The sequence below is a fragment of the Labrus mixtus genome, chromosome 8 (genome assembly GCF_963584025.1).
Source record: "Labrus mixtus chromosome 8, fLabMix1.1, whole genome shotgun sequence".
Classification (NCBI taxonomy): Eukaryota; Metazoa; Chordata; class Actinopteri; order Labriformes; family Labridae; genus Labrus; species Labrus mixtus.
Window position 1 is genome coordinate 7,760,609 of NC_083619.1, and position 23,523 is coordinate 7,784,131.

The 23,523-nt window shown below is 40.1% G+C and overlaps 1 protein-coding gene across 3 annotated transcripts in view; it reads right to left on the minus strand.

Annotated features, from left to right (window-relative positions):
- Positions 1-23,523, minus strand: part of LOC132978725 (uncharacterized) — a 190,095-nt gene that overhangs the window by 85,525 nt on the left and 81,047 nt on the right. For all 3 annotated transcript variants that reach the window (XM_061044007.1, XM_061044006.1, XM_061044008.1), the window contains one exon: positions 5,328-5,622. In XM_061044007.1, the coding sequence (XP_060899990.1) occupies positions 5,328-5,622 (295 nt within the window). The remainder of the gene's footprint in view (positions 1-5,327; positions 5,623-23,523) is intronic.

Consider the following 23,523-nt stretch of genomic DNA (forward strand, 5'->3'; position numbering starts at 1 on the left):
CCACAGAAGGGGTTGTTACATTGGTATTATAAACATTTAGAAATACATAAAGCTATGAGAGCTTTATTGTGAAACCCCAAACGAGGACCAGGTGCAAACAACTTCATATGAACTCGTGCATCTATAAATGTCTTCTTGTGTGTTAATCAAACAATAAAAAGCCCAAATAAGTCTTTGTGAGTAATAATGTAATAAGTGGAACGTTTCTAGAGGGGGTCACTGGTACAATGTAGTACAGGAAGACATTAGTCACAGGTGAAGGTAGGGTTGATATTGGTTGCAGCAAATCACATCAGCTCCTTACAGTGTTTAAAAATGTAACAAAAAAAAGTGAGACTCCGGCCTGATTTAAAACTGCTCTCCCCTCTGGAAAGAGCCGAGTGCCAAAGAAGCAACTCAGTGGACGTGACTTGAATACAAACAGACAGAATCCCTAATAGGCAGATTATGTCTTCTTTTCATGTTGTTCAATTCAAGCTGTTTCTATTTGTACTCCTCTTTGCATATACTTTTTGTGCGCCCTAAAGATTACTTATATTGTATTCAGCTGCTTCTATCAGTGTACTTTACATTTACATGCACAGAATTATGCAACATCTGCAAACACTGAGATAAAAACAATAGTCTGTTAAAGCCCTCATACATGATTACATAACCTCCAGCTCCCAGTGCTAATAATCAGCATTTTATCATCCTAAGAAACCCCAAATATTTTAGCTTGGGCATTATTACAAACTGAACATCTCTTAAATCAGAGACCATAGATGAAACATATGTACTTGATCAATCCTGCAGGTATTTAATCAACACATGAGAAGGGCCTCATACTTCCTACAAGCAGCCGTGGTGACAGTGTTATTAAAAATCAGGCATTAATCCAACCCATTACACATTCTGCATGCACTGCACTTACATTTTGTTCCCATTTGCAGACAAATTTGGAGTTTTGGAGAAGCCTGATGATGCCAGCCATGAAATGTTCTGTGTCTGGACTGAGCAGGCGAAAACATGCCAAAGAGTAATACAATTGAATAACAGTGCCTGAGATGAACTGCTCCCAACACAAATTGGAACCCAAATGCTTACAAAAAAAAACTTGTCCAGAGAATATGTACTCTACATTTTGAGATGCGTAATGTGCTTTTAAACTACATTGTGTTTCATAAAGCCTGGTTAACAGCATACCTACATGAAACTGTAAAAATATTTTTCTCTTGAGTTGGAAACTGTGAAAGTGAGGTGTGAAGTGGCCTACATTTAAAGAAAATATAGCAGAGCAAATGTCCTTCACTTTATGCTGCTTTTAGCCCAGACGGCCCTCATGAAACTATATCTAGGTGTTACAATCTGAAGAGGGCACCGATGAATCCCCAGAGCCTTGTATTCTGACTCGAGCTACATGGACACACCGCTCCTGTGAGACTATGCAGAGGGGAATATTTCCCATTCCTCCCCCATGCTTTCAAATGCCGGTAAATGTTCACAGAGCGTCTCTCTCCGAGTTCTTTTGACTTTGCAAAAGTCGTCAAGTCTAAAGAACAAACGCAACAGGGATGACGTAATCCTCTCATTAACATTTTATTTTATTTTGGACGTGCATCAATCAGTTGATCATTCATTTTACAGTTCAGTATGTTCAGTGCTTTATTCTGCCAATCACTTAAGACACAAGATGTTATGAATTCAGAGCTCATTCAACTTTGGAGATGGATTTTCAGCTTGCGTGTATAACTTAACCTTGACTGTAAGACAGTGCTGTTGATAAAAGTGTAAATAAAGCAATTCTGCTGGCAATCTTTTCCTGCTTGTGATTATGTACCCTGGAGTTTAGCAATGTGAGAAGAGAAAGCTTTCTAACAGTGGCCTAAGTTGTTCACCTGAGAGGTAATATCCATATGTAAGTTTGTTTGATGCATCACAGCCCCTGGAAATGTATGAGGTTTATTTATCCCTGAGGGGAAATTCAGATTTGCACTCTTATTTAGAGACACACTTGGCTCGAAATACACACAAACAGGAATCTATGAACATGCATTAATGGATAGATGTTAGAGTGAGGGGCATGAACCAGCGACCCTTCGGTTCTAAACCCAAGTTCCTACGTACTGTACTGTCCCCTTTAAATTAAAGTATATTTCCATCAACTTAAATGTTTATATCTAAAAATGAAATAAAAACAACTTATCTTCCAGTTTTGGTTGCAATGGTTTCATCATGTATATGAGTGGACGATGCCACCCATTTGATTTGTAAACTATAGTTTAAAGTCTTGTGTTTGGCATTCATGCTGCTTTGTTTAAGCCAGAGCGCCCATATTTAGCTGAGAGGGTTGATTACCATTGACACGCCTCTATCAGAGGGTTAAAAAGCGGTTAAGAATATCATTCATATAGAACCCTACCAATACAGACCCTGCGTTAATATTATATTCTGAATGGGACCAAAATGCAAAACATAAAAATCAAGACTTTACTGAATAAGACTTGAAAATACGGACTGAGAAAGAAAAGTCATAAGAAATACATATACACAGGTACTGAACAATGTTAAGTGAAAAGTAGGGTTATTTCCTGGTAGACCTGAAAATAATCAGACTTATTTTGCAGTCGCCCCCTGCTGGCCAGTAGAAAGAGTGCAGGTTTAATGCATTTTTAGCACTGGCTCTTCTATTAAAACTAAGAGGTCAAGTCCAATTCTTATGCACAGCTTCTGGGTTTGATAAGATTTGATTGACAGTGCCAAAACAACTAATCGTTGATATTACGGTTTGTGACACCTTCTTCTGTCAACTGAGCCACGCCCACCTTGAAGTGATATAAAGAGCACACATAAATACTAAAATACTAAAATCTGTAACTTACTTAAAGGGCCTTAGATTTGAAACTGAGACATGATTAAATCATTTTATGTAAATGAATTAAGGGAGTATTGAATAGACATATGGTGTTTATTTCCTTACACATAAAAAAACCCCTCTATGATAGAAATATATGCAAATGTTGGAGCTGTGGAATCATCTAGGAGATAACTGCATTAGCTGCGACCAAAATGTGATGATACCTAAGAGGAATAAAATTCAACGACTTTGGAGAACAGCCAATCAAAATTCAGGAATTCTGTTTATCAGCTGGAGGAAGCTCTGCGGGGAGTTTGGATATGAAATGCAGAATTCATACATACTCCATATTTAGCAGTGAATAAACTCTTCCACTTTGTATTCGGAAAACGGCCCATGAATTGAAAACTGTTGTATTGTACTGAAGCTCCTGAAATGTAGCAGGTCTCCCTTCACTACAATACCCATTTAAGGAGCCATTTATTGATAAAGGCTAAAAAGCTTTTGTACAAAATGTTAACACACTGTGAGTGTAATCCTAACAGGCACTAATGTTATGGCTGCCTTGCTGTATAATGGCTGTAGAGCTGCAGCTGTCAAAACCTTGTATTAAAAACATCTATGTCGACATTAACACGCTCATTGTATTTCAAATATTCGTTCATGTCCCAATGGAAGTGCTTATCATAAAAGGTGTTTATATTAGACTTCATCTAACAGAGGTTTTATAATTCCAACACTGGGCACATTATTGCTTTAATCCAGCTGCAAATAATTGTTCATTTGTGTTTTTCAATCTGTCACATCCTTTTGAAGGTAAGGAATGTTTTTTGTGACGGCTATACAAACTACAGATTCAAAGCTGTTAAATAAAATACCTTCAGGCAATTCATCCCTTTTGAGATACAAATAATAAAACAGGCTGTCTAGCTGTGGTCAAGTGGGACATCCATCACTGTTGAGCGTGACAGCATGGACCCGCTCAGGCTTTATTCTGATTAAACAGCAAACCAATAAAAATGCTACAGCCTTATTTTATGTACACTCCAATAACCCCCTCAATCAAGGTAAGTTCTTATCCCAGCTATTAAGATTATTTTTTATCACTTTTGCTCCCATTACTCAATCAAAACATAAAAAATCTGACAGAAAAAATGAGTGCCAAGTTTCCAGGCTGAATTTGGTCTGTCAGCCAAATGACAAGCAGGAAACCCCCCAAATCCTGTATTGTAATTATGTCACCTCATGTTCAGCTTTGCACAGAGGTTACCTGGTCAAACTCTGATAACAATAACCTACAGGCTGGCTTTGGTCTAGGGATTAAAGTAATCATCTTTCTTTCATGATAAATGGAGCTATTCACAGCTGTCTGGGTGGCAGATGGCACTGCAGGCACAGTGTATTCATGTTATAACTGTATGAAAGATGCACTTAAATGGGATACTGTGCTCAGATCACAGCACCAAGTTCGAATAATCACATGACGGGGCGGCTTTGAACTTTTCTTTCAGAGAAACTAGATTAAAGACAAGCGTTCATGTATGACAAGAGAAGGACACTGATAAGAAAGCTGTGTGTTCTGTATGGAGCCTCAAAGTAACAACATATTACAAAACCAATCAATTATTAAATAATGCTATATTCTATGCTATGCTAAAACTAGTTAATATAAGGTGCATGGTGGTGCAGTGGTTAGCACTGTTGCTTCAGAGCAAGGACGTTCCTGGTTTCGAATCCCTGTCGGGAGTTTGCATGTTCTCCCTGTGCATGCCTGGGTTCTTCCCCCCACAGTCCAAAGACATGCTCATTAGGTTCATTGGTGACTCAAAAATCACCCGTAAGTGTGAATGTGAGTGTGGCTGGTTGTCTGTCTCTTTATGTCAGTAATGTGATTGAACAGACCATGGTGTACCCCACGGCCTTTCGCCCAATGGCAGATGGCATCAGCTCCAGCCCCCGGCAACCCCCAACAGTAAAAAGTGTTATAGATAATGGATGGATGGTTAGTTAATATAATATTAGCAGTGTTAACCCCTCCCACTTTAAGCAAATCCAAAGTAGGCAAACAGTTAGCTAACTTAGCTCTAGCTAAATTTATGTGGCTACAACAACGTGGCTTTGTCTGAATTCGCTCAATATTTTTTGTAGAGCATTTTATTTATTGTCTGCCAATGATTTAAGTGTCCAACATTCTTATTCCCAAAATGGAGAGTTCAGGTTCAACAAAGGAGAGTTCAGGGCTATTGAAATAAATAAAAATTATAGATTGAAAAAGAAGAGAAAAAACATCAAGATATTTTCCTTATAGGATAATAGAAAAAGAGATTTTAATCCAAACTTACATTTTTGAGTTTATTCAATTAAATTAAGTATTTTTCTCTACTTTTTATGTGATATTTAAACTTGAGCTCCTGGGCTTCAAACTCAGCTCTTCATGTCCCTCAATAAATCTTAAATCCATCACCTGCCTTCCCCCCCTTTCTTTTCGTACCTATATTTGCCATCTCAGGCACAGTGGCGCTGTAGGGGCCTTCATCAAAGATAGGCGGGTTGTCGTTGATGTCCTGCACCCGAATTATGAACTGTGACGAGGGCTCCAGGGCCCGGTCCGTCTGCCTGTCGGTGGCCGTGGCGACGAGACGGTACTCGTCCTTCTCCTCACGGTCCAGTGGCTTGGTGACGTGGATGTTTCCCGTCTTCTCGTCGATCACAAAGACCGAGCCCGCCCCTTCGCCTCGCAGGACGTACTTAGTGCGTCCATCATTCCTGTCCATGTCGGTGTGGAGCTGCGAGATAGAGGAGGGAAGGATGAAAGAAAGAGCAAATGGAAATGAAAGAAAAAAAGGGGGTCGAGAAAGAGTGGATGGATGTGAGGAGTGAGGACAGACAGGAAGATAAAGGGAGAAAAGAACAAAAGATAAACACCAGTTAGAAAATAAGTTTTTTCTGTGACAGGCAGTGAAGACAAAACAAGCAGATTATCCTCTGCATGCCTCCAGGATATAATGAATTTGAACAGAGTCAGACAAAAGAAATACACTCAATACCACCCTCTCACACAGAGTTTCCCCACATTGTTTCTCATCTCTCTGGTTCCTGCAGTAAGCGCCGTTATGAACCGGGATCTCCTTAATCTCAATGATACCAGAACACAAACTCCCCTGGTCACTCTTAAAGCCTCTGTTCACTTCGGAGCAGCTGTGGAGAGCTCACGAGTCTGTGCACATACAACACATGGACTGTTTAATGAAAGCTCCGAATCCAAGGAATAATGAACAGTAGGCCGATCAATTACTCCTCAACTAATAGGTGTGTGTGAGGGAGAGTGGAGGTGTGTGTGGCAGTGGGACATGCTGTATCGATCACAGCCCTGTGTGTTGAGCATTATTGGATCAGCGCCCGGCGGGATGGCAGAGCAGCAGAGCGGCCATCGTCCTCTCATGCAGGGAGAGGTAATATCAGGGAAGGCTCCACACAGTCCTCCGTCCCCAAACCTGAAAGACACGCCAGCGGGACGCGCCCAGCACATCAAGATTCAATCTCATTACTGCGCTCCTACGTGGATGGAATATTAACTGTTGTAAAAAAAAGAACCTCAAAATTAGCCCCCTCTCTCAAAAGAAAGTGTGACATTGTGACTTCAGACAGAGAAAGGAGCAACCAGGCGACAAAGGGAGGGGATGGGGGTGTAGCTGAGGAAGCATTGTTGCATGGCAACAGCTAAGCAAATTCACAAAATGAAATGAGAATGGATACTGTGAATCGAAAAGTTCATTTACTTCGAGGAGCGCCATATTTCAGGAGGGGAAATAGCATGGATACGCCGGCTTTCCGGGGGGTAAACGATACTATACGGATGTTGACAAGGTTGTTTATGGGTAAGAAAGCAATCATAAGTTCACACTGTCGGAAAGTTGAAAGCTAAAACTGTTCGAACAATTTGGCACCCAGTCAAAAAGTTAAGCAACACTTCCCCTTCAAAAGATCTCTTTATTTAAATGAAGATGCAGATCTGAAAGCACTCTCAGCCAACATGAGGAGGTTGAGTAAGAGAAGTCGGCACGGAGGAAACTAGAAATAGACCCACTGCTGTTCTGAAGCCTGTTCTCTGTATCCGTGCGCCCTGTAATAAAGCTGAAGGGAATTATCTTTGAATAGCTATAACTATCCTTAGCATGTTTCTGCTGTTGCTCTGTTTGATGTCAGCTCAATGAAAGTCTGTGAGCGTAACTAAAGTGAACATGTCTTACAGTGATTCTTCAACTGGAGTATTTTATAGTACATTTCAAACACTGACCCCGTCAAACTTTAAAACAGGCTGTGGAAACGTTGTAGCTCAAATCAAAACGATTTAGCAGAGTCAAATATGCTAAAGAAATATCATCATGAATCATGAACTACGTTTCTGCTGTCCTTTCATCGACTGAGTGGCCAATATGATTGAAAACTGCAGATAAAAAGAGACTAAAGCCGTTTTCACATCTGCACTCCTGTTAAAATTAAGATAATTTCAGGACTGCTCCGGATATTCTCCTGACCTGGCTGTTAACATATTCACCTCACAGCGGAGACTATCAATGTGAGACGGGAGGGGCGGGGGATGTAATATGTGATGTAAAAAAACAACGCGGAAGTAGTGGACGAAGCAACAGAATGCTATGTTTAGTAGTTAAACGGATATCACACTATCAACAAAAGAGAAGAACTGGTGAACAGAAAATGTAATGCAGCCATTTAATTACGTTCATGGAGATCGTAGCAGTTATGTGTATACACTCTAAGCACCATGCAACAGTCACAGTATGTAAACATCACTCCCCCCCCTCCCATTGGCTTGAGGTGAATTCTCCTGAGAATATCCTGCTGTGTTCTCATATCCACTCACTTGAAATTTCTGCAGATAAATTACTAGAGGTCTGGCAGGAGAAACTCCGGGTGAAGTCAGAGCAAAAAAACGTGGCTGTTTGCGTTCACACATGCAGCTCCTCCTGGAAACATCAGGAGTTATTCAGGAGTTTTCGTCAAGTGTTAAAGCTCTAAATGCGATCTTGTTATTGTGATGTGTTTGTTCAAAATAAAATAAAAATCCACATAATTTTAAATTGTCGATAAACAAAAGACTGACAAAATATTCCGATACAAAGCAAACATTTAATTTAAAAACGAGGACAATGATGCTGGAGCTGGAGCTGACGGTCAACATGAGACATTCAAACCCACTCACCCTCTTTGTCTGCTTCCTGCCACACAACTGAACAGCAATAGATAATGAAACCACACCCAAATTACCAAAGGTCAACAAATAATCAGCACAGGTGAATTACTCACTGGTCCTACACTGTGTATCAAAATTGTATTATATCTATACACACAGTTTGGACATCAAGGTTTGGTGCATGCAGCAATACAACAAATATGTCCGAGTGGAGGAAAATGGTAATCACATATCCACACACCAATCCAGGTGGCGGTATTGCTGTTTGATAACTATATTTGATAACTACTATCGATATTTTTTTTAAACTAAGGAAGAAGATGAACCCGACACAGAAAAAACATAAGAAGAAGAAGTGTTACATGGTAGCAATATGTAAGACCTTCCTGCTTGTCTAAGGAAAATTGGGGTTCACAGTGCGGTATGTCATTGGAAACATGTCAAACATGCTAATGATTATGAGACGACATCAGCCAGTGGTGACAATTTCCGAAACTTAAGAAAAGAACACAGGTGTCCAAAAACGTATCCATGCTGTTTTCATAAAAGCCTCTGGATGTAAATGCAGAGAGGGTCAAACAACAAAGCTGATACATGTTTTAATGGTATGCAAACATATGCAGAACTAGAGGACGCCGGCTTCAAGTGTACAGCCTATTAAAAGTAGTCAAGCCTCGTTACAGCGACCCGACCAGTGAGAACATAAGCCGGTCTGTTGTCCTTTACTGGCGTACACAAGCTGTGATTGAGCACAAATGACTGCTTGGAATTTTTCCCCTCTCTGTTTTATTTAATCTTTAAAACACTACAAGATGAACCAACTGCAGGTAGTCCTGAATAACACAAGATGGAATAAGCTATAGCTTACACTCAGTAGTGCAAGTAATAGTTTATTCTGTGTTACTCAAAATAATGATAGAAACCTGGAAATATGCAAATATGGACTTGATGTTCCTTTATGTTGAACCGAACTCTTTCCGAACTATAATCCAAAAAACAACCAACCAAACCTTAAACCCTGCGATCCATTACACCCTAACTTGTTAGAGCTCTACCTTCCCATTAGTCCGACTGTTGAGTGTATGACTATCTAAGGAAGTGGTGCATCTAACCTTTTTGATAATTCATATGCACATGCAGACAAAGTTTAACAGATTGAATCATGAGGTAGAGGTGCTTCAAAAACTTTCATTTGGACATTTTGATATGTATTCAGTGTAAAACACTTCAAAGACATCCGTAACCTGTCAACACATAACTTAATATAGATTTGTCATGAAAACAGCAGCTCTTAAGTTTCTTTTTGCACTGTCTCTCCAACTTGATATGCCTGTCAGTTCCATTTTTGTCAGTAAGCTTTTCCCACAGCAGCTTTTTCTCTTTTTCGCTCAGATGTTACTACTAACTTTAACAATTTCTCTGTTCGATTTAAGAGTAACTATGTCAGTGTGACAGCGAGTCATCGTGCATTATACAGCGACCATGGCGCTGAAGCAGCTTAATGGAATACAGGCATTTGTACTATTATCACGTGCTTTTCCTATAACAACATGTCAAATGTATTTGCTAAAAAGAGGTTGATCCAGACCCTCCTCTTGACCATTACACTTCCAGCAGCTGTCCCTATCTACCCTCTGTGCCCCTGTTCCTCAGCCCCCTTAAATCAGCCTCTCCTTATAATGACCTGCCCACAGGCCTCTTACTGCACTCCAGAACATTCTTTGCTCTGCTCATTTTTCCGACAATGCTTGCATTATAGCTTTGATTAAAATCTCACTTTTTTACCTGATTTCAACCCCTTACAAAACCAAACTGTGACAAGGCTTCATGTTGATGGCAATGTTAAGACTTTGCCATGACGATGCAGATAAACCAACATGGCAACAACATGGAAATGACAATCAACCTCCAGAGACTACTTTATATCAGATTTTACTGTCTGTTATCAAATAACGTTATTATACACATAATACATAGTACAGAAAGTGATCTCTCCATCTTACAGTACAGTCAGCCTGATACATTATAAAACATGGCAGCTCATCAAAAATCAGAGAAGCAAATGTTCAGGAAATCTGTTGTGTGCCTCAGTTTCACTCTATTTTCAAATGGACAAAGGAAATAGTGTGCAATAAGCACAGTGAAAGCAGAACAGTGTGAGCTTTACTGCTTGAAAGTACATGTGAGGCAATAAAAACACAGTCCACTTATCACTGTCAACAGAAAAATCAAGCTATGTGCCAATAGCGACAGAGTCCTGGAAACCCGCAGAACCACCTCAATCACATCAGGTCTTCTGAAACACCATATTAACTTAGGCCGGCTTACTTCAAGCTAGTGTAAGTCATCTAATGTATACTGATCAGAGCTATGCTTGGGATATAGTATTGTAATTTTTTTCTTTGACAGTGAAATTTAGTTGAAGCAATGCAATGGTACAACATTTTAACAATGGCTAATGGATTCAAAACAACACCGTTGTTATTGAAAACAGGATATATGAGAAGAGTAACAGACACTCAGTGTGTTAATGTGCAGTTAGAAAAAGTTGATTTATTATGCTAGTCTGACTAAAACTGGACTTTTAAAATGCATGTAAACATGTTAGTCTGACTGGAATTGTACTAAATTGGATTTTTCAAATTTGGATTAACACAATTCGACCCAAATTGGACTAGAAGTTCTGCACATGTTCCACAGTTAACGTGTCGGGTTTTGACTCAGAAGTCGAACTGGTAAATGCATAGCATAGCAGAAGTCGCTAAGTCATCTTAAGCTAGAGACATTTCATGCATCCCGTTTGTACCAAAAGTAAAGCGTAGAGTATGAACAAAATGTACAGTGCTGTAAAGTTGCCCATGTTTGCACCATAACACATACAACCAGTTTGCAGCTTGCTTACTTGTTAGCAAGGTCATACGATGGAAGGTCCAATAGTAACCAGCTGAAAGGGGGCATATCGCCACAGTATTCCAATTAAATGGCTTAATCGAGCTATGTAGTTTGACTTCACTGTGCATGTAAACATGCAGATTGACATTCTGCTCTCCAGGGTGCAAATGTTACATTTATACGGATGAGTGCAGAAGGCTGACAGCTCACCAGATATTATTTTATTGATCAAGAGCAGGGCGGCAAAAGTAATTGAGGCCTCAAGAAGAACACAGGAAGTAACACAGCGATGTAGTCCAGATTGAAAATAGTTTTTCACCATCCTCGGGGACCAAAATTACAACCAAGCATTTTGTAGCTCAGAAAGAGAAACTGTTAAAAAGACAAAACAGAACAAATCTATTCCAATGATTGTCCTGCCTTGTCAATCTGCTGTATTGTTTATTTGGTTTTCATGTGCCGTCCAGTTGGCATTGTCTCTCTGCCAGCATCAATATGACTGTGACATGACTTTGATAGTTAAAGGTCAACTGCCTGTTTACATGAATCCGGGTCGAATCTCTTTTTTGTCTTCTCGGGATTAATGAAATCTGACCTCAGATACTCTGCAGCTGATGCTGCTGTACAGAGCAAAACTTCAAAAAGATAAAACGCTTTTACAAGGTAGAATGATGGTGAGGCTGGTGGGCAGGTTATGTAATCTGTGTATGCCAAAACAATGAGTAACATGTACAACCTTAGCTCAGCAGTGCATGGCCTGTTGTAGATATATATATATATATATATATATATATATTAGGGAAATCTGTGATGGGAGGTGACATTGATTAATATGACCGTATGATGTGCCATTAACACATTTATACAAGTCCTTTGTCTTTCAGTGACATGTTTTCTACCTGTGTCCTAGATCAGAAATTATAAAAAATAATAGTAGCAGCAGTGCTCTTCAGTTTCCCCACATAGTCTTCATCAACACATCTTGCTTTGAACTTCTTCCTCAACAATATTAGCTCAGGTATTGGTTGTCACCAAATTGATACCTATCTGAGAGTAGCTAATTGCTAGCTTCATCGTATAGCCAAAGGTTGTCATGCTAGCAGTGATATATGGCACACAAAAAGGTTGACCTGAGACCTATTCATTGCAATTCAGGCTGTCTTTTGTGTTATTGTGCTGTTTGTTTGACATTGATTGACTTGTGATTAATTATGTATCCTTAGTCAGTAGTAGTTTCCAATGACCAACCATGTTTTAATGTACTCAAAAAGCTGTATTTACAAAGGGGAAATCAGACTTCTTCACTCTATTATTCATTCATGGAGAGATGTCAGAGTGAGGAGCACCCAAAGCATATGGGCGTTCGTTGCCTGGCACCACAAGAGCACCACATCAGTGACTAATGACGTTTACTGGAATCTCTCCAGCAAGTCCCAATTCCATATTTGGTCTGTACCAACACTTGAACCAGCGACCCTCCTGTTTCCAAGCCAGTGCCCAACAGACTGAGCTACTGCCACCACTGTTTGAATGGTCCATCACCAGTGCACCTGTGTAGTGATACAGTTTTCTCTAATTGGGTCAAAGCATGTATTGTTGGAGGAAGGGTCATTGCATGTTCATAGAGAATTGTTTCCATTTTGACCTACACTGTGTTCAGGCTCACTCTCATCCTCCATCTTCTGTTGAGACCAACTGGGGCCAATTGTCCAAAACACCCGGCTGGTCAGGACCACCTCGGGAGTCCGGTTCTTCAGCATCCTTAACGAAGAGCCATTAACAATCAAAGTCTTAACGGCCCTGCGGCTTAACGAGGGGACTTAACGAGCTTCTTAATGAAGCCCCGGCCATCATTACCGCAGTGAGTGGTGGCAGCGCTGATTGAAAGCACAGCTCAGAGTCATTCTGGAGCAAGAGAGCCCAGCCTGAGGAAACCAAATCCATTTAAGGATGACCTCTCACCCTTATCTGCTCTTCCAAGATTAATAGGAAAGTATAATAAGGAAAACCCACTTAAGCAGATATAATGGCAATGGATATTTTATGGCATTAGAGGTGGCACCGCTCTGGGCTTTGAAAGTCTCTCAGCCACCTGTCTCTGTGCAAAAATACCCAAACAATATTCTTACACAACGGGAAATCACCATATTTCACATCCCCTTTACTCGCCTAATATGACATCTCATAACTCCTGCATTTCATATCCCCCTGATACATCATCAAATATATCAAGAGACAAACAATATGAAGCCAGTGGCCACAAAAGCCAAATTTACTGATGTGTCACCTCTGCTTGGAGAGTGATTTCAGCCTGATAAGCTGCCATTTCCATTTTCTCTGGCGTCAGTGGTGTATGCAACAGCCAGCCTCCCCAGACTCCTAAATCTCCTCAATTACTTATATTATCATAAGGTAATATGCTTATACTCATATACTCAATTTCACATTTTCTCAATAACCATAAATCATGAAGCGAGGGGGAAAAGTACTCTCTGCCAACCTCTAAATCATTTAAATAACTAATACCCCCGTATACACAATTTCACATTTCTGCCAAACGATAAATCATAAAAACAGTCGGAAAATGTGTTTTTTTCCACAGCTGTGCATTAGCCTAATGAATGTGGATGTTTTCCCCCAATAATTCTGCATGTTGATGTTTGTATGTGTGTGTGTGGATTGTGTGTTTGTGTGATGCTAAAAGGGAGGGGAGGTTACAGAAGCAGGAAAAATTACAAAGCGTGGCAATCGGCTGGCAGCTCATGTGAAACTCCGATAGGTGTACAGAGGCCTGCGATTGGCAGAAAGGTTCAATTCTCCAAACACATCAGGGAGAAATTGCAAGGGCACACATGCAGGCAGGTGTGAGAGTGTCCCCCGATATCGTCTGCATGCCTTGGGTGGAGGTAGGTGGGGGTTATTTATCCTCTGTGTGGTATAACTTCAAAAAGAAGCAGAGGCCCTGCAGGACGGCGGCTTGCCCCGTCGCCCAGCTGAAATCCACACCAATGCTGGGTGGAGGTATCGCCGGGGGGCTGGGCCTCTGCCAGCTTCTTTCATATCAGCCAGGGAGTGTCAGGCAGGGCAGAGGGGGAGAGGGTCAGCCAATCGATTTGGAGCAGGCCCACCGATTCAGAGAGATGTCTGAAGAAAGAGGCTGATTGTGGAAAAGCAGCAGTAGAATTAATTTGGGACAGGGCCCATACGAGTTCAGAGAGACCGTTTGAAATGAAACTCTGCCTTGTGGCCAGAATACCTACCACTGAGATGTCATTAGTTTTTCCTGAGGGTATGTGTGTGTGCATATATACTATATGTGCACATTTAAACAGCAGTCTCTGCAGGTGAATGTGTGTTTAAGATTAAAGAGAGAGGTATAATGACTGTAAGTCTCCCTCTGCCCCTGGCTGAACCTCCACTTGGCACGGTCATTGCACAAAGTGGACAAGGAGCCAAGGCGTGACTAAGAATATGTGTGAATGTGTGTCTGCCTGTATGCTTTGTGTGTGTCTGTGTGTGTGCCAGCAGCACCTGACCTGGAGGGAGAGGAAACAGTTGAAAGCAGGCCAGGAAGTGAGGGGCGGTTAATAGAGCAGAGCACAAAGCTGAGGCCAAAATCTACACAACGACTGATAATTAAAGTCAACATCTCTCTGCAGCTATCTGATGTCTTCTCTCCCTCTTCCATCTGGACAACAATAGACCCCCATCTGGACACATCACAACACACATGTACAAAGACAAACAAGTATGTGGACACAGGTAAGGTTGGCTTCTTTCTAATTCAAAGGTGGTATCCACTGCATCACTACATAAGCAAAACATTCATAACATTCATAAACAAAAACGGGTTTCCTCGGCATGACTTCTATTCTCTGTCCTCTCACAACAATGTCAGAATTGTATCTCCTTGGTATCCTTAATAATAATGATAATAATAATACATTTCATTTAAAGGCGCCTTTCAAAACTGTCAAGGTCACCTTACAAAGCAGAGATAAAAACAACAAAGTAACAACCAAACAATAAAATTAACATTAAAAACACAAAAAATACAAATGTACATATGTAGTGGATTTATGAGACCGCATGGAGAATGATCAGACTGAATGTGCCAGATTAAAAAGATGTGTTTTGAGATGAGATTTGAAAATGGAGAGAGAGTTGATATTACGGATTTGTGGTGGGAGGGAGGATGGGGGCAGAGCAGCTGAAGGCCCTGGACCCCCTTGGTGGACAATAATATGTTAATGAAAACACAATACATTTCTTTTATCAACTCAACCCTACAACAGAAGTGAGAAAAAGGCATTCTTTGTTCAATAGTATGGATTCTTGTTCAATAAATGTACAGTTTACAAAGATATTTCCTTGAGAGAAATGTGCTATTCATTTGCTAATCAGAACTAGCTCAATAGAAAATATGAACATTCCTTCAAAGTAAATGTGCAGTCATTACTTATTTATTAAAAGACATGCTTCTGATTAACTAAAGTAATTTGGAGAACTTTAGGAATTGCATTGCAGGTTATTTTCCTACTACATACTACTAATGTAGTACTTACTACTAAATACTACATGGTTGTAACGTATGTGTTTGGATTTATTCAAAGACTATAAACTCATTCAATAGTTTACTTCATACTTCAACAAAACAAAACACCATGAGCTTAAACCATGAGCTACTTAATCACTGGTTTAAACTCTTTCAATTTATTAGCAAAACAGGCATCATTAGTCACCAGATCTGTGAGATCCATAGACTGTAAATATTCATGGACAAAGCCTGAGTGACATCACCCATCTGTTACAGGCAGGGGGCTCTGGAGGCTCATCGGCAGCAGCCTCCATGATGGAAATCCTGTCTCATGCTGACTTTCAGTCAACTAACGACAGGCTGAGGCCTGGAGCTGAGGCGGGTTTTAAGCCTCCTGTTAATGGCGCCCACCTGTCAATGATGTCAGATACGCGCCTAACTATGGACATCATTCATAAAATCAAAACAGTGTGTCTTAAATAAATTCACCCCGCGTACAGTGTGTGCCCATGAGGACAATAACTAATCAGACCTATTTAATTGTTTGTACCAGGCTGTAAACATGTTAATTTAAGCTATAAAAAACAGCATTTTTGAATGGGGTGTGTTTGTAGCTTCCGGGGCTCCTGAAGCCAGCCTCAAACGGTCCATTGACAAACTGCAGGAATTTGAACTTCCTTTTTCTACACCAGAGGTTGCTGCTTGAATACAACATGATTCCCACCTGTTCCACCCTTCTACTGCCACCTTGTCTGGCTGTCCTTTTACAACCACGATTGCCCCTGGCTTCTTACCTGCTCGCTCCAATACTTTCATGTTTGGTTTATTGTTTAGTTTGTAAAGGACCATTTACAACATACATTCATCTCAGTGCATTAGAGGAGATGCATTGCACCACATGTCTATTTGTAGTTTTTCAGCAGTATTTCTTTGCAGGATGTTGCTTACACCCTTTCTTGTTTTATTTTGTTCTTCTTATGGAGCCTATTCTAAAATCTGACCAGGGACTTTGGATGGAAACTATAGCCTTTTGGCTTACTTACAGAAATGTTGATTAACATGTAAAATACATTTAAAATACATGAAAATGATTTCTCTATCCCCAGTGGTATAATTATAGCCGTAAGGATAAATGATACCAAAACATGTTTGATTTAGTATCCTAATTATGAGATAGAATACATATATTAAACAAATGATTTTTGATCAACACACTCATGAGGGGCTCAAACAATAATTTGCATACTGTTAGTAATAAGTCACTAAAGCTGTCCAAGTAAATCAGTTATAAAGGTCTTACTGTCACCACTTGATGATATTTGCCTCTTGGTGTGACGGGGAACTCTTTCAGAACTTACAACGTAGCCATTGGTTAGTGATTAAAGACTTCGGCCCATGACTTTCTTTTCTGTGCGGATTGTTAGATGCACTTTCATGCTGAAACAAGCTACATGTAGTAAATCTGCTGACAATTGCATTAAATTGGATTGCAATGCTCCCCTCCTGCTCTCCATACAGACTGATTTCAGGCAATAAGTGCCCAGTATAGTGATGTATGATAATGCAGAACAGTGCTGAAATGAAAATTCAGACCCTCACCTACAGTTTCTGTGTTTTCTAAGTCATATCATGCTGAATCTGTAAATAAAGGTGATACCATAATAGAATTGAGCTTTATTTTCAGCTCTGCAGAAACAGAAGACATGTTTTGGATCAATAGTTAAACTTATTTTACAGAAAGAGAGCTGGTGGTATAGGTAGATAATCTCTCAAGTTTGTGATATTTGAAATTTGACCTCCACATTGATTTGATTGTTCATGTACGTTTGGCTTTACAACCTGTCCAACTGTCTTGTTTCTTGTTTCTGGCTACTATGCCGCAATACAAATAACACCTAAATAACAATCGTCTTTTAACTACAAAATGTATTCACCAAAATCCCCAAAAGTACAATTACTGTCATTCCTTGCTAGGCTACGACAAAGCCGTATAACCACATAAAACAAAACCACAACCACAACCACAATAAAAAGTATGCAAAATAGTGTTTTCCCCACTTGTGTGACTCACCTACATCCACATGCACAGCTCCTCTCTCATCAATGCAGAGACACATGACGAAAACACCTTCTAATTAAACAGAGGCTTTAAAACATAACCCCTCCCCCCGAACCCCATCACCACCACCACATAAAAACAGAAGCACGATCCAGCCGGCCTCCGAGGAGCACTTGTGACTCTGACAAGTTTTAAATTCTGTCTGAACTTTCAATCAAACTCGTTCTCACAGCGAGTGTTCAGGGGGGAAATTCCCTTTTGTTGCGGCTCGTAGTGAAATGTCAGCCGGTATTGAAAACAGTCTCCCGTCACTGCCTGTCTGTTTGTCTTACAGCGAGATGCGGTTTAAAGACGTCTCCAGGAGCAGGACTTAATTGTTTAGCATTGATCCTGCATTGATCGGCATTGAAGTTCGGTGTGTGTGGATTGCCTCTTTAATTCAGTTGTGGTGTGGACATGCTGCCCTGTTCTGGTTTGATGTAATTCAGTCTGTCTCTGGAGGGCCCACTGTGTGGCCTCCACTCCAACACACACACACACACACACACACACACACACACACACACACACACACACCAACAGAGCACAGAAATCACTCTCTTTCACACTCCAGCACACACACCTCCTCCCACTCGCACACTTCCTAACAGAGCATTCATTATTCATCATTATTAGACTTTTCCTTCAGCAGCATTAGCCGTTCAATGCATCCCGCCACTGTTCCCTTCCTCTGCGATACATAATTCAGGACAAAACTGTGCTTTTAGCCTCAGAGTATGCAAATTCCACTTTTGATTATCATAATCAGCTGATGTTTGAGAGGACGTGTGTGTTTGTGTATGTGTTAGCTGATTGTTTGTGTTTTTTTATTGCTCCAGATCTCCTCTCTGGTCGTGTTGTATACTTCACATCGTATTTTTAGCCAAGGGAGGCGAGCTCGGAAAAGGCCAGCTGAGGCTTAACTCACTGCTGTACGTTTAAAGGGCAAATCGCCCACATATATGCCAGCGCGTGCCACCGCCAAGAGGAATGGCTTTTACCATCACAAGCCAAAAGCATCTGTGTTTGCGTGTGTGTGTGTGTGTGAGCGTGTATCTCTTGGTGTCTGTGTGTGCGTAAAAGAAAGAATAAAAATGGAATTTCAAGCTGTTTTTATTTTCTTTTTCATAGCGTTGTTATGAGTATTGAGTTTCTGTGACAAGGGCGTCTAATTGTTTCTTGGCAGAAATGAACAGGTTGTGTTTGACTCAGAAATGTCAACATTGTTACAAAGGCACTTTTAAAGAAACAAAGGAAAAAATGCAATCTGTAATATATTTTTCGAAAAATGTTAAGTGTTTAATGTTGAGTAAAAGTGAATGTGGAGTCTAATCAACTACTCTTTCAATGTTTTTTTAAATATGTATTATGGAGTGTAAAGCTTAGTTTCAGAACTTAAAATGCCAAGAGTTCTTCACATGGCATTATGTGCTGGTCGTTTATAACGTGTTGTTACTACATACCTGAAGCTCAAATACAAGTCCAATGTAAAATGCACACAGGAGAAGGACAAAGTCTTTCTTTTACACGGTTCACTTTGTGAAAAAGTCGCAGCTTGGTTAGATTCAGGCACCAAAACGGTTTGGTTGTGTTAAAAAAAGATTATGGTTTTGTTTAAAACAAGACCTAACATCTCTAAAGTAAAAAATATAAAGTGGAGGGGTGCTGGTAGTTTAGTGCACGCGCCCCAAGTTCAGAGAGGCTATAGTCCTCCAGGTGGGCGGCCAAGGTTCTCTCTCCCTGATTTCTGACTCTATCCACGGTCTTATCTCTAAATAAAGACATAAAAAACTGTAAATATATATAAAGAAGTAAGTAAGTCAATGTTAACTTGTGGTCTCATAAGGTCTTTACATACTGCCAGTTCAAGGCTAGATATTTAACACCCCTGTTACAGCTCGTCTGCAACGTTGGCAACGTAGTCATGGCAGAAAGTCGTTCCACCCCCGATCCAGTGTCGTGGGCAGTAACAGAGGAGTAACACAGGGGGAGACAGTGACATTATAACATTTATTTATACATCAGAGCCAGCTAGTCAGAACAGAGCTGTTTGTGTATGTTTCGCTACTGCAGCTTGTTTTCACCCTCTCACACGTGTCTGTAGCGCTGTAACAACAGTGTTGGACACTAACGGGATGACAAATAGCAGAGTAAGTACTCTACATTTTCCAGTAGCTTTGGCTGTAGCATCGCTGTTCTCTGATTCTAAAACTAATAGCTTTTCAGTTGATTAACTGTGGACCTGATAAATGTGGAAGCGTCCAAACAAGCTAAATCTTCCCAAAACAAAGTGAAAGGGCTCTGTCACGGTCTAAAATCAAACTTCTTAGGATGAAAAAAAGACTTGAGCAGACACACGGACATGACCTTAAAGCTGATTTACTTCTGTTTGACGGTGACATCTCCGTCTAATCCTTGATGCTCATGATGTCCCTGCTGCTGTCAAACGTGCAGACAGACTGCATGAGTTCATTTACTGGGAAACATGCAGGTGAATCCCTAAAAGCTAACATAATCAACCCTAAAGCATCACCAGTGCAGTGCACTGTTGCTGATGCAATGTATAAGTACGAAGACATAATGACGGCAGAGCTCGACGGCAGTATGTATAAAGAGCTACAGAGACTAGAAAACTGATCTTCTCTGTGAAAACACTGATTTAATTTGACCCAAGAATCATCCTCCGACTGGCTCCTCAAATGGACTTTATCGCTCTAAAAGTCCTGACTAAGACATGTCAAGCTTAGTGCCTACTTACATCACACTTGTTTAAGCTCATCTGGATCCTTAACCCTGAGTATTCATTTATTTTGGACACATTCAGTCAAAGGGATGGCATTTTCAACTATTAAAGGCTGCAGTTGTATGTTTGTCGCCTGTCCAATGGTGTGTTTTTTAATTAACTTGTGTTTTCTCTAGATATGCTGTTTTATATTACCAATGTTTTGTATTGTTGAGAGTTCATGGTCTTTTCATTGTTTTCTGTGAGAGCAGATTGGGAGTTAAAATGTATACTTTATTTTTCATCATAACTGTTTGTCATGGTGGATGTGTGTGCTCCAAAACATGTGTAATTGAAGAGTGGATCCCCTGCTCTCATTCTTTAAATTCACATTTTACTCCCCTCAGAGGCACTGCTTGTCAATAGGCAAGGCAGGCAATTGCTTAGGGCCCCAGACCAGTAGGGGGCCACTGAGGGCTCACAAACTTTAAACCAAAGCAGTGGCCCAGAATCTGCAAATTTTGCAATGACAGCCTGGAATCTCGCTAAGGGGACCCCCATCTGACAGCACTCACTCTCATTGTCCTGCTAAGTTAATGGTTAATGGTTAATGGTTAATGGTGATGAACGCTGGTTGGAGGGCCTGAGAAACACCACTGATTCCCCTTTCTTCACTTCTGTCAGCCCCCCATCACTACAACCTATCACTCACTTTCTCCCCTCGCCTTCCAAGGCCTCACACCATCCGCTGAGCACAAATAAATGTCCATTTTTCACAATGTAGTCCGTAGTCAAAGAAATCCGTTAAAATATTGATGTTCTCATTACAAAGCCAGAGACATTCCAGCCATACTTTTATCCATATTAACACTGAATGAATATGTCAGTTTAAGTGTGTGAGTGTTTCTGCTCATTATTCTGGCTTTAAAGCCCACAGTTTTACTCTTTGCTTCAATCATATCACACTTGTTTTTAGTCTCAGCAGGCGGCTGTTTCCAGCTGAAGAGCTCTCATAAAGCCTCTGTACTGACTCTTGTAAACTTTGTTGGAGCCTGATATTCTGCTCAGGAGACGAAAAAACAGCTTTAACCTTATATTAAAAAAGGTTTATAGACATATTTTACTCTACTCCCTTATTTTATGGTGTATATGTTCTATATTCTCAATATACTTCTGTTTTTTATTTTCTGTTTTATCACTATTATTTTATTATATGCTACACATATTCTGTCTTATTATTGGCTGGTTTGTCATCTGTTTGGAAAACAATAGAAAACCACAAGGACAGATAAAGAATGCTCTTATTGGTTGTGGTCATAATATCAAATTCATTTGAGCTATAAGCCATAAACAACAGAAATCAGACTTAAAAAGGCAGGTGAAGATCGACCATTTACATGCACCAATCTGAAATATATAAAATGTGCAATTAACAACAACATGATTGATTTATTATTTTTGTCCACATGAATCCGTATGTTGTTGTTTTTTTCAATCAATCAGAAATGCATTTATTACCATGAGCGTTTATCTCCTCAATCAATCAAACAGTTGCTTCACAAAAACACTTTAAAATTAGGGACAATTTAAGGGACGAAGAAAATAAGTAATCAATACATGCAAGAAAGACTTACAAATCTATACAGTCATATTCATCTTTTGTTTTCATGACCAGCCAAATTGTGTCACTTTGAAAGCTGCTGCTGCATGAAATGTGCAGTGTTAAAGTCTCCTTTACAATGAAAGGATGGTCCACTGTTTCTTATGCATAAGGAGAAAAGAAAGAAGTAATGGATCACCACCTTTCCTCAACGTTTAGTGAATTCATAAAGCTTTCATTATGGCTGACACGTTCTTCCAGGTCGTCTCACTCAGTTAGCAAACTGGTGAACCAAAAGGCTGTGCCGCGGCCGGAAATGTTGCACTGCTAAACAGCCTTGCTTACTCTTTTCAAGAACTGCAAATGGAAAAAAAAAAGACCTCGATACAAATCCTTTAGCAGACGCTTTTATCCAAAGCGACATACATCAGAGAGTTAGCACAACACAAGCAAAGATCTAGAGGAGGAAACAACATCAGTAAATGCAAACAAACAGCTTTAAGTCTGATTGGACACAGATGCTGACAGGCAGTGCACAGAGGCAAAGCACAACATCTACAGCTGCTCTAGAGAGTTCTAATTAGCATCAAAACCATCCTAAATATAGTCATTAACAAACAAAACAATTATCACTATCAATATCATTAAGTGTGTATAGGTGTTCACTAAAGAGTTGGGTCTTTAGCTTTTTCTTAAAGGTGTAAAGGGACTCTGCAGATCGAATGGCATTTGGTAGTTTGTTCCACCACCAGAAGAGTCTAGCTAGAGACTCAGGGCCTTGATAAAAACCTTTTTCCACAAATCAATATCATATGATGTAAAACTCGAGACACCTACCACCAACGACTTCTATGATCACTTTTTGAACTGAGCTTTAATCGTTTTTTTGTCTCCAAAAATATAGTTAAAAATATATTATGTAACTGTATCGCATACGGACAAAGAGTAATCACTTTCAGCTTAAAAAAGACTGCCATCTTTGGTTCATGTAAGTACTTACTAATACTTCCAGAGACTGAAGTGACAGTTTCCATCACTGGCTCATGAGCTCAAAAAGTATTACAACTTTGACAGTCTCCGCATGTTGTCATGACAGCAGCTATTTGAACATTTAGATACATTTACTTTTTGAGAAGATTTGGACCTCAACTTTTCTCCATTTCACAATTAAGTTTTCTTTACAATGAACAGCCTCAGGACCTTGTACGCGTGGGTGTAGGAGAGTTGACACCAGGTTCAATTTATTTGGATTCATTGTTAATCTTTCATATAAAAAGTGTGTTTTGTTCTGCTGTATGTCTGTGTCTGTCTGTACCTCAAGTTAAATCTGTTCTCATCACTGTGTGTTGAAAAATGCATTTCAAATGATTCTGTGTGTGTAACACTACGTCTCATGGGGATTACGTTTGTGCATTACTTAACTGATGTCCTAATTATGTTGTGGGGGCTTGCTGTTTGGATAATGTTCAGTGTTATTTTGAGTGAGTGAAATATCATAATTATGGACCACACAGGGGTCACTACAAGGTTGGCTTTGGTAAAATCAGGTGCAATGAGAGCAGGACTCTAAAAACAGGGTCCAGGGTTTGCTTCCACAGTCTCATCTCTCTGGTGAAGGTGTAA